This window comes from Magnolia sinica, chromosome 17 (genome assembly GCF_029962835.1).
Source record: "Magnolia sinica isolate HGM2019 chromosome 17, MsV1, whole genome shotgun sequence".
NCBI classification, from domain to species: Eukaryota; Viridiplantae; Streptophyta; class Magnoliopsida; order Magnoliales; family Magnoliaceae; genus Magnolia; species Magnolia sinica.
In genome coordinates, this window is record NC_080589.1 from 48,815,706 (window position 1) to 48,828,679 (window position 12,974).

General features: G+C 41.1%; 1 protein-coding gene across 3 annotated transcripts in view; it reads right to left on the reverse strand.

Moving 5' to 3' along the window:
• Positions 1-1,522: 1,522 nt before the first annotated feature.
• LOC131230300 (uncharacterized) overlaps positions 1,523-12,974 on the reverse strand; it is a 40,117-nt gene continuing 28,665 nt past the window's right edge. The window contains exons 4-5 of one of the 3 annotated variants that reach the window (XM_058226156.1): positions 8,287-8,414; positions 1,523-1,853 (exon numbers count right to left, since the gene is read on the reverse strand). In XM_058226156.1, the coding sequence (XP_058082139.1) occupies positions 8,312-8,414 (103 nt within the window). In that variant the 3' untranslated portion in view covers positions 1,523-1,853; positions 8,287-8,311. Of the gene's footprint in view, positions 1,854-6,793; positions 7,023-8,089; positions 8,415-12,974 lie in introns of those variants that run through there. The other 2 variants (XM_058226155.1, XM_058226154.1) reach the window with 2 other exon arrangements.

Consider the following 12,974-nt stretch of genomic DNA (forward strand, 5'->3'; position numbering starts at 1 on the left):
GATTCTTTGATTACGTTTTAGGGTTTGTTTAGGGTTATTTAAGAATGTTAAACTCATTTTTTGATTAATCAATCAATAAGAATTTTTACAAATTAGTTTATTTCTCTCGTAGATTCAAGAAATCTCTCTTGTGAATTCAAGAGAGCCTTATATATTCAAGGCGTTTATCGATCGAGGAAGACGGTGATCAACCTCATCACGTTCTTCCCTTCATCAGTTGGTATCAAAGAGAGGTTTTTCCTCAGATGAATAATTTCTAACGACGGGTCAAGCAACAATCCTATGGACGGTGCTTTAAGAAATTATCCTTTAACAGCAGTGGCTTTTAAAGTGGCGCAGCGAGAGGATCGGCAAGTCGTGCAAGGGTTACAGGCTGCTATCATATACAATCAGATGGATTAAGAAGGTTAGTGAGATGAAGGTAATTGAACAGTGCGTAATTTCTTTCTCAATTAGTAAATATATAAGGACAAAGTATTATGTGATGTAGTTGATATGAAAGCTTGTCATATGTAACTCGGTTGGCCGTGGCAATTAGATCATGATACCACTCATAGAGGATGCGATAATGTATATATTTTCGTCAAAGATGACCGAAAAACTATACTCACCCCTATGGGCCCGAACAAACCGAAGCTTTTAAAGTGGAGGGGCATTCTCTCCTAACCATACGAGACTTTATGGAGGAGTCCAATGAGACAGGAGAAGTGACACATTAGCAGTGAAGGGGGAAGATGTAGGACCCATGAATATCCCTGAGAATTTAAAACCCTTGTTGCATGAATTTAAAGAAATTTAGCCCAATGATCTTCCTAATGGGTTGCCCCATATGCGAGATATCCAACACCACATTGACCTTGTCCCAAGAGCTAGTTTGCCTAATTGCCTTTATTATCAGATAAGCTCAAAGGAGAGCAAGATTCTACAGGGACAAGTAGAGAAATTGATCTGTAAGGGTCTAGTTCAAGAAAGCATAAGTCCATGCGTCGTTCTGGCCCTATTAACTCCTAAGAAAGATGAGAGTTAGCATATATGTGTCGACGGTCGGGCAATCAACAAGATTACCATAAAGTACAGGTTCTCATACCACAAATAGATATATGTTGGACGTGCTTGAGGGTGCAAAATTGTTTTCTAAATTGGACTTAAGAAGTGATTAACAACATATCTGAATACGATGGGGCAATGAGTGGAAGACAACTTTTAAGATTAAGGAGGGACTATATGAATAGTTGGCAATGCCCTTCATTCTTTCAAATACACCCAATACATTCATAAGGTTAATGAACCAAGCTTTGAAACCATTTATTGGGTGGTTCGTGATAATCTACTTTGACGATAAACTTATATGCAGTTATAATGAAGTAGACTATATTGAGCATCTCAAGCAACTGTTACAGGTGCTAGCCGAAAATAAGTTGTACCTCAACCAAAAGAAGTGCAGCTTCCTAATCGAGAGCCTCTTATTTTTAGGCTTTGTAGTGACATCAACGGCCATTCAGGCGAATGAAGAGAAGGTAAAATCCATCAAGGAATTGAGTTTCAACCAACATCCATGAAGTACGGGGTTTTCACGGATTAGCGACATTCTATCGTCAGTTCGTGGAGAATTTCTACACCATTGTGGCACCGATTACAGATTGTATGAAAAAGTAACCATTTTAGCGGACCGGCAAAGCTGATAGAAGCTTTGCTGAATTTGAACATAAATTATCCATAACCTCAGTTCTCGTACTTCTCGGCTTCGACAAACTAATTAAGCTTGAATGTGTTGCTTCATATGTCAGAATTGGGAGAGTTTTGTCACAAGAATGTAGGCCAGTAGCCTTCTACAATGAGACATTCAGTAATACCTACAAATAGTGATTGACATATGAGCTTAAATTGTATACATTGGTCCAAGCATTGCGACATTAAAGGCATTACTTGATTCAGCGGGAGTTCATTCTTTACACAGACAATCAAGCTCTTAAATTTATAAATAGTCAAGCTAACGTAAATCATATACATGCTAGGTGGATTTCATTCTTGCAAGAATTAAATTCGTACTGAAACATAAAGCCGGGCAATAGAATAGGGTGTATGATATACTTAGTCGACGTGCATCATTATTGATCATTATGAGTAATGAGGTTGTCAAGTTTGACTAGCTCAGAGAGTTGTACTCAGAAAATGATGACTTCAAAGACATGTGGATTAGATGTAGAGAAGGTCAGCCCAGCAACCTCCATATTCAAGATGGATTTCTCTTCAACGTTAATCAATTATGCATCCCACAGGGTTCCTTGTGAGACCACATTATCCAAGAGCTAGATGGGGGTGGCCTTAGCGGTCACCTAGGGCAAGATAAGACTATAGCTCTTGTGGAGGAATGATACTATAGGCCACAATTGAAGCATGATGTGGGAAAATTAGTACAGCGATGCCACATATGTCAGTCTTCCAAGGTGCAATCTCATAGTACTGACTTATACATTACCTGATGGTCCTTCAGAGGACTTATCTATGAATTTTGTGCTTGGTCTACCGCAGACCTAGTGTATCGTGGGTTCAGTGTTCATGGTGGTGGACAGATTTTTAAAGATAGCACTTTATTCTGTGCAAGAAGACTCTCAATGCTATGCATGTTGTGAACATGTTCTTTTAAGAGGTTGTGCAGCTAAATGGTGTTCCTAAATACATCACATCCGATCGTACACGAAGCTCCTCAGTCACTTTTAAATAATTTTGTGGAAGCGATTTAACACCCATATTAGTTCAGTAGTACAGATCACCCGCAGACAGATAGGCAAATTGAAGTGGTGAACTGCACGCTTGTGTTGGACCAAAAAAAATATCAACAAAGTGTTAAATAGGCCCTGTTGTGCGATCACGCAACAAGGACAAGTTGTGCGAATACGCAATGGCCCATAAAGTTACGACCTCGCGAAGGGCAGTAATTCTTCCAAAATATTGGTTTGGGGACAAATTGCCTAGGGTGGATAAGAACACTTGTTGCACGACTGCACAACAGGGGTATGTTGCACAACCACGCAACTGTACTCTGTTGTACAATTTTGTCAATTCACATGCGTGGAAGCCTATAAATACCCCATCCCCCTCTCATTTGATTCATTCACAAGTGAGGAGCTTCAGAGAGATGAGAATTCAGAGTTGCATCACTCAACTATCCCGCGGTGCAGCACGGGAGAAGAAAAGAGGAGGAAGGAGATGCAAGGAACAGAGCACAAGCATGTTACACGACCGCGTAACAGTGATTGCTTGCGCGGCCGCACAACAGGAGCCCCTGATACATATGTGCTCGACGATTATGCTTCAAATTATTCCGCGATTCAATCTCTTATGCACATATTTTGCATATATCGGTGTGAAGCAAGGGTTTTGGACCCACACAACTCTTCTGTCATTGCAACGGACGTTATACAAGCCGAGATGCTACTAAAATTAATATTTAATTACCTTTCATTACGTTGATTAAATGTACTTTGTTTTAGAATCAAGGGAAATACGAAAGATTTAATAAGAATTCGGATTAATGAAATATAGTGGTGATGTTTGCTCTTCGATTTTCCTTTGTTATTATTGAATATGAATATTCCAATCCCCAACACTTGTTTCTAGTTGAAATAGCTTGAAAACCTTATTCGATGCATTTCTAGAGATAAACCAAAGCAGTGGGATGAGGCCTTAGCCCAGGTGAAATTTGCGTTCAATAACATGTTGAACCAATCCACCGAAAAGTCTCCGTTTGAAGTTGCGTACGAATGAGCACCCTAACATACTCTTGATTTAGTTCATTTGCCCAAGGTCCCGAGCATGAGAACATCAGCGTCCGAAGTTGTTCGAGCCATGGGCAAGAATGTGATGGTTCATCTGCGCAAAGAAAAATTTCCGACCGGGACGTACAATAAGCTGAAGAACAAGAAGATTGGACCAGTACCTATCCTTTGTAAGATCAATGACAATGCTTATGTTGTTGATCTTCTTGAAGACATGGAGATCTTGCGCATGTTCAACGTAAAAGATCTATATGAATATCATGAACCGACATCGGAAGATAACTTGAGGACGAGTTCTTTTAAAGTGGAGGGAACTGATGTAGAATAGGTTGCAGATTTATTCATGGCTATGATGGAACGAAGAAAATAAGCTAAGAAGGATCGACAACATTCAGCATATTTTAATTGGTTCAAACTTCTACCAAAAATTCCAAAATTGTTGCCAAACAATTTTTGTCTATTTCGACATATCGAAGGCCCTATTTTGACCGATCGACAAGTCAAAATTCACAAAATTTCTAATTTTATCCTCTGGACTTTTTTGAGCCATTTCAACCAATCGACTCGACTAGTCAATGATAGATAGACAAACGTGAGAATTTGCGTATTTTTTCATAATTTGTTTCTTTATTTGATCAGAATTCTTTGATTATGTTTTAGAGTTTGTTTAGAGCTATTTAAGGATGCTAAAATCCTTTTTTTATCAATTAACCAGTAAGAAATTTTAGAAATTAATTTATTTCTCCCGTGGATTCAAGAAATCTCTCTTATGAATTCAAGAGAGCCGTGTGGATTCAAGCCTTTATCCGTGAGGAAGATGATGAGACCTCATCACGTTCTCCCCTGCGTCAACAGTGGTCCCCACACAAATAAATCGAGTAGCACATGCAGGTGAATAAATTCCAGGCATGTACCTTAACATGCAGCATGTCCATGACTTTTATATTAAGGCGAATAAGTTTTCAATGGTGGGCGTTCAATCTGTGGTATGATCCACTTGAGGTTTGGATCTGCCTCATTTTTGGGCTCATGCCCTCAAATGATCCAGAAAAATGGATAAACGGCATGGATAAAACACATACATAATGGAGGCGCCCACAGAACTTCGACCAGTACTGAGCTCCATACTGGAGGGGTCACTACTGAGTCGAGTCCGAGCTCAGAAGCCTACCCAGTAGGCCCTGCTGTTCAGTAACTGGACCTGGAATAGACAAGACAGACACCCACCAGACCATGAGACGTGATCCGATTTAATATCACACAGCAATCGGTTGGAGGCTTCCATATGGCACGTGTTGCATGTGCATTAGATCCAAACTGCCCAGAAAGTGGGTCTCACTGGATTGGTCATTTCTTCAAAATCAAATTTGAGTAGACAATCCCAACCCTTGGTTAAATGGTTACCTCTCTCTCTCACCTCACTTCACTTGAGAAAAACACTAGCATTAATCACCCGATCGTGTCCATCCATCTTTGTGCCGTTTGTTCTTTACCTACTACACCAATTCACAATGTTCCAGCATCTCTCTCTAAGGCAAAGGCATAAATCTCACAATTGCAGCATCACGATCTAGTAGTCCATTGCTTTTCTTTAGGTTCTGATAACTCATTTGACCACCTTGTAGAAACCATTTCGTCCACTTGCTCTGCTCCTTGTAACCACACAAGTGTTAAAATCGTTAGAAGACTCCTCTTATTCAGATTTCTCGAGCTTCTAGTTAAAACGAGTGCCACCACCCATTTGCCATTGCCAAGCCACCAAAAGAGCAATCGATTCAAATTTCCACTATTGGAAGTGTCTCAGCCATTAAAAGAGCCTACTATTCAAATCCTAGCGACCCAAAGTGTCATTAAATCCATCTGCGGTAAATCCTTCGGCAGAAACTGAACGTGCATCCGCCACTCATGCAGCTCCCACACTTATTGTCAAGCTAAAGAATGCTTGATGTGCATATTCCAGCTTGAGGGAAAATATTAGAGTACACAGTTCTGTGTGCACATGCAAAGCACCATACTAGTCTTTTGTGTTTCTGATGATGAGCACCATTTGATATGTATCTCTCGAGTTATCTTTCAAATATCTTTTAGTTGTTTGATTTGTTTTTGTTGATTATTTCTTTGGGAACAAAATATTAAAAATAAAGAATTTTGAGGAGAAATAAAATTTAAAAAAAAAAAAACTCTCCTTTTCCCTCTTTTACAGTTGTAAATCTAAATTTCCTATGCCAATAAATCCACACTTTACTTTGTTTGTCAACGAGCTGAAACATGTTGTTAAAGGAAAATTTTGTTCTTATTCTTTTTTTTTTTTTTCACTTGGTGATAATTTCGAATGGTGGAATCCAAAAAATAGATTTAAAAAAGGAAATGTCACATTTGAAGAAAGCCATGACAAGAATATGGCTTTGCTAAGCGAGCCATTATCATAATAGGTATAGCTGTATTGCGCCTTTAGATTACGTCAACTTCATAACTATAGCATGCCGAACATGCTTCAGAGAGAGGAATATATATATATATATATATATATATATATATATATAAAGTTGGACTCCTCAAGACATGGCGTCTATCAGGGGTCAGCTGACCGTGCTTCCATCACTCGGGGATCCAAGCTGAAATTACCTACAAACACTGTGGAACACCCTTGTTGATGATCCTTTACTCTAAATAGCATTTAGGGTTCCTCAAACAATGTAATATCTCACAATAAGTAAATCCCTAATTTAGGGGAAACGAATCTTATAAAGTTTCTTTGTTATATAATCTATGATTTTTAAGGAAAAAAAACGTTGAATCAATGATTAAAAGTGAAATGTCTCTCAGAAAGTGTGGAAGCAAGGATTATCAGCTTTTTTTGAGAAAAACAAAAACAATCTCTATTGAAAATGAAAAAAAAAAAAAAGTGCAAGGAAACTGGTTTTCCACATGTTACTTTATTATTGCAATCTGTGCAAAACATCACATCTGCAGAAACCAATTTCCTTTATGCAGTTACCTTGGATTCCGCCATCTAAATAGGACCTTATCCTGTGCACTGTTCTATTGACAATAAAATACTAGCTCTTCCCTACCAAGGCTTCTAAGATTAACAAGTAATGAAGGCAGAACTCTATACTTGAAATAAACTTCAAATAAACCAGAGGGGAAAAAAAAAAAGACCAAAACTTGCAGTCCCTGATCATCCTCAGGAAGCCAGCATCCATACAATTCGGACTTGGTACCCTTTTCTTCTCTCAGGACCTGTTTGGGATCGAGGAAATGAGAATATTGATTGCGTGAGTACATGAACTTGAGATTTATATAGATTTCCCTACACAGTATTTGATAAACCCGAAATCTACTGCTCTGAAAACAAGTTACAAAAATGTTTGCCAATAACTTCCCCAGGGGATATTTACCACAGCAATTATTAATATCATGCAGTAAATTGATCGAAGCCATTAATGCCATCCATATTGTAACTTGTTTCTGACATATGGTCCATTCATCAGATGGGCTACCAGTCACCTTGATTGACTTCAAGATTAGGTCAATCCTGTAATTGTGGACATTCGTATATGAAGAAAATGAGCAGCTGGAGAGGGACCAACTGTTCACATCCCAACCTACACACATGAGTATGCGTATGACACAGGACCAGCCTGTCTTTTAGTCCATATCAGATTCATTGGGTGGCTCACCTGATAAATATATCCAGATCTCAAACATGCCACCGCCAATGGTAGCAAATGGATCATTGGAGAGACCAATTGTCCATATCCAACCTTCAAGTGTGACCGCCTTGTAACTGAACCAGCCTATCCCAGGCCATGGCAGATACACTGGCTGGCCGGACAGTCTGGAACTCCCAAATGCCATCCTGGTGCATGTTAGCAAATGGACAGTTACAGAGGCAACAGCAACCAATTGTCCAAATCCAAAATACATGGTGAACAGTTGATGACTGGACCACCGTGTCTTTTGGGGCATGGAAGATTAACCGAGTGGCCCACCTAACAAATAGTTCAGATCTCTCACACTGGCATGCATGGTGGTGACGCCACACTGGTGCATGTGATGGCATGTAATGGATTTGGCAAAACCAAGCTTTTGTGGATTTGGAAAATGACAAGTACTTCGAAGGAATATTTTTTAGACCAAATCCAGAACACATCCAATCAATGGATTTGGGCTTTCCAAGGATTCAGAGAATCCATGAGACCAAATCCTTGATCCTGAAATGGCCCCCTTGACAAATTGACCTTTACGTCTGCAGTTCATTTTCATGTTTAGAGCATAATTTTGAAGAATATAGCACAACTGAGAAATGTCAAAAGCTTGGAGCTTTCACCACACTTACATGCTAAATTGTCATACAAAATCTATTCGCCTACTGCTTACAAGAAACAAAAATGGAACAAGATGATGAATCTCGGTTTCTATTTATTTTAAATTCAAATATCCTCAACCACAACATTCCCTAGCTATAGTCACCTGACATTTAAAAGAAGAAGAGGAACTATACCTTCAAGAAGGAATACCGGAGTCACTCAAGTGGACATGAGCTTAGGACCGTTATCAGGCATCCCCATTCCAGCAGCTAAATCGGCATCAAGCTGAGTATGTGGTGCAGGTCCCTCCATTAGCTTCAAGCTACACAATCACCAAAGAATTCCAGATAAACTTTCATTGGAAAATATGCCTTAGAAAAATACTTGAAATGTTTATATTAGTTCCTAAGCTTGGCAAAACTGTGACTTTCACAAGGGTAGGAAATTTATAAATCCAAAGAATAGACTAATTAGTTACTCATCATCATCATTGCCTACACCCAGCAGTTTAGGGTCTCTAGGGTTTCCATGTGGATTGTCAGGTCAACCATGACCAAGACTAATCTCAAATAGAGTAAATCTCAAATAGAGTTTTTTATGATCATTGCCTGGTATCAAATTCGAAGTACTTTCAGCTTAGTCTGCATCATTTATAGCAAATATGTTTTTCAATGCATGGATACATCATAACCAGGAAGAGAAGTAAAAGCTACGTGAATAAGGTGTTCTTTCTCAGTCACCAAAGATGCATGCTTGTTCCTCATGCTGTCTACAACCATACTGGAAGCCAAAGGACTCTTTTGGGGCTGTTTGTCTAAACAGCACTTGCACATGCAAGTATCTTCCTGTGCATCCATTTGCACATAATAGTTTTTACCATGCAAGTGTTTTACCGTGGTTGTTTCAGTTCGTGTATTTTTCCTATGAAATTCATTTTTCCATGTTTTTTTATGCTACAACAAGTGTAGAAAACTATTCCAACCAAATCTTTGACCTGGCACATCGTTAGTAAACATAGCACTGTCCATTGTATGTACCGCACCGCACCAAAAGTAAATGTACCCCACCAACATGCATGAGACCCACTTAGCAATTGGTCCGGTTGGCCCGCAGTTCAACTGACCCGACCCACTTTTGAGGCAGGAACAGGCCAACCCAAATAAGTAGTGGGTCGGGCTCAGACTAGAAATATTTACCCATTTAAGTAAATGGGTCAACCTTGGGTTGAATTTTACCAAACACGACTCACCCATACAGATTATGAATGGGTTGTGCCAGATGACCTGACCAAAAATCCGAAACAAAATAAAGAAGAAAAGTATAGACTTTTTATGTATGTACATATCCATTGTTTGGGCTGGGTTGTGCATAGCCTTAAAGTGTCATATTCCATTCTCAAACTTGAGTTGGGTCAAGGTGGGTTGGCTCAGGTCAGTCGAACCTGACTGATTTACAATTAAATGGGTCGAGTCGGAATTTTTAAGTGGGTCAGGCCAGGTCAGGTGAGAGGGTTTGGGCAAGAATTGATCAATATGGGTCACTGGTCGGGTTTGGTCAAGAATTCTTGGGCCATTTAGTAAATGGTTCGGGCTTGCACTGACCTTGACACAGCCCAATCACAACCCATTGCCACCACCTGACCCACAGTATGGGTCTAAAAAAAAGAACATGGAGGTCCAATCAATGGCTATGAAAATGGATTATCCATATTGATTATACTAGAAACGGTCCAATCATTGTATGGATCATCTACTGTGTGGGGCCCTTAATGGCCCATACCTTTCAAATCACTTTGAATAGATGATACCAACCATTTGATCAATGCAACTATGTAAATGGATGATCCATAATGATAATACTAGAGAAGGTCAAATAGTCAATTGCTTTGAGAAATCTCTTCCAAAATGATCGAGGAGGTGAAGCGGATGGCAATTTGAAATTCAACAGGAAGAGATTGGGGGGTGGGGGGGGTGGGGGGTGGGGGTGAATTACACTCGAGAAGCCATGTCGGACCCGCCAGAGGAAACTCACAAGCCAAAGGGCGGTCGCATGGATCTTCAAAAGGAAGCGCCACACGGAGGTCGATCGATGGTAAGGATAAGAGAAGGAAGGCCTACGAGTGTTGTCAAATCTCATGTTTCTAGAAGTAAGGCCCTATCGAAGGTTTCTCAAAGATCAGTAGATGAGGCAAATTCTCGCGATTGCCCTAAGAGTTCACAGCACTCCTAAGACAGGAATAGTCTAGCTTCCTCGTCTCGAGACTTAGGTTTCAATGGAGATTTCATCCCTGAATACTCGGCTCAACGTAGAAGAGGTGTTGGCTCTTCGAAAGGGAGATCTTTCTCTGTAGCATCCTGAAAAGGGAAAGAAATGGCAGTGTCCAAAGCCACTATTGGGGAAGTGGTATCTGACTTTGATCTTCCCGAAGAAGAGAGAGGATGGGTCTCTATGGTCCATTCGAAGGAAGGTCAAAAATTGAAACCCCTTTTGAATGCCTTCGACGCTCTCAGAGAACTCCCCACTTTACACGTTGATCATTTTCCTAAAGAGTGGATGGAAATTCACTTCAACAGAGTTTTCGAGAAGTTCAGACAGGTCAGAGAAGTGGCTATCCCAAGGGAGAGAGGTTCATCCGCCATTAGAGGTTTCACTTTTATCATAATGAACTCAGACGATGAGCTTATAACAACTATGAAAGGTTTGCAAGGCCACAAATTCTGTGGGAAGGAGATTAGGGTCAATAACGCCCATTTTGATCTAGAGCAGGTGAATCAAGAGCGCCCAGAGAATGCCCATCACATAACCATGACCAGCCACCATCAAAGGTACATTTTCAGTTCCATCCTTCCTCTAATGTGGCGGAGATGGTGGAGGATACCTCAATCCCTGCAAAGCCCTCGTCCTTGTATAAAGAAGCCCTCCAAGAGGAAGCATCCCCACGCCCTCCTCTAGGAAGCCCTGCCCCTCCAACTCCTCCTCCTCCCCTAGCAACCGCTTCTCCACCATTTCCAACCCCAGTTCATACTGATCCCATCTCTTGAACTCCGAAGGATGGAGGGTCTCCAACAATCAATGTTCCTCCTTCTGCCATGTCCAAAGCAAGGGAAACTCTTCAATGGAGCCTGGTTGTAACCTTGCGATTAGATTTTTCCATTTTAGATCATTCCATTGGTTCCAATTTTACTATTCCTTAGGCCCAGAGGGTGTGCTTCTTCATCATCTTAACCCTTCTGCATTTTGGATATCTCTCTGCTCCTTTTTGAACATTGATAAAATCGTCTTTATAGGCAACATTAATCGAGTGGATCTGATGGAGGCTATCTGTAAGTGGGTAGAGTGGTCTTCTTTAGGGTATAAAGATGCCCAGCTCTTATTTTTGGATGTTCATTTGGAGTTTTTTTTTAAGGCACAAGGTGACCTTGCCCTTTTAAGGTGAGACTATTCCCTATAGATACACACATCACCCACAATGACATGTCTCGGGTAATGCCGAGGAGAGGAGTCAAACCCACGCCTATAGGGAGCAAGCAAACCCATGGTTATGGCCACTCGCCCAAACCTCGTTGGGTGTTCCTTTGGAGTTATGGTTTGAAGAATTTTTCGTTTCTTTAGGTTCATCTTTTGGGGAAGTCATTCTCATAGATCAAGCTATGGAACAGTGGGAAAATCTCCGAAGAAAGAGATCGGCGAAGATGCCAAACTTCGTGTAGTCATCGAAGATCTTTTGTTCCAAATTCCGATGGTGCATGAAGTCAAGGGAGATCAGTTTAGCCACTGCAATGATCTAGGCTTAGTCAGCTAGAGAGAAGATGGTCCGTCTCGGCTTGCAGAGACGACGGCAGCCATGAACCCAATAGCACAAGGTTCTCTGTCCCGCGGTCCTCATTTCCAGTCGTGGCACTTATGTGAGTCCCTTGTGCCTTTCCTCACACCATCGGCATCGGCCAATGCTAGAATATTGACAAGTGTCCCCCTTGAAGAACACGTGTCCCAAGGTGGGCATATCCCCCGAGCCTTCTTGCTCCCTCGCCTTCATTATCTCAAGTTCAAGGAGAACCGATATCTCCTTTTTGGACATTGAACTCGAGATAACGAAGGCGAGGGATTATGTTGAATCCGGTTGTGGAAGTTCCTCCGGTTGAAGTAGCCTCCAGGTCTTTGCCCCTTAGAAAGTTTCCATACCCCTCCCTCCACCGCGGTCCCTTCTCTATTGGATCAGGTTCTTATCTCTGTTTCCCTCCTCTCTAGTTAAGTTGGTCCTCTGACCATTGTGGCCCTCCCTCTTAAACCTTTCAGTCTGAGCCCCCCAGCTGGAGTAGGCATTCAAAAGGATAGGAGTTCCAGTGGATTGATCCAAGGCTGCTCCCCCCGAGCGCGAAATGGGTCAGGGATGCTTTTTGTCATGTGGGCAAACTTTTGGGGTGGTATTCGAAAACCGCGATAAAGATTATATTGCTTTATTTAAGTTAGTTACAAAAGGAGGCCTTTGGGTCTCAGTGGAGGCGGTATCGATGCTTGGGTTCCCACATTCTATCCCAAATAACAGAGAGCTGCTAAGATTGGGAGTGAACTCGAAGGGTCTTTTATAGGCGATTCTTAGGCACGAAAGGAAGGGCAAAGGGGTAAGTAATGGTTCCTAATGAAGATTCTATCTTGGAACGTGAGAGGTTTGGGTTGCCCTCATAAGTGGTCTCAAGTTAACAACATCTACTCTAGATCCAAAGCCAGACTAATTGCGTTGCAAGAATCTAAGCTCCATTCGATCAACGGAGGTATTGTAAACTCTATGAGGAATATAAAAGGTAAGGATTGGATTGCTTTGGATGCGATCGACTCAACAAGGGGCATCCCGGTTATCTGGTATACCATCTATTGGTCTAAG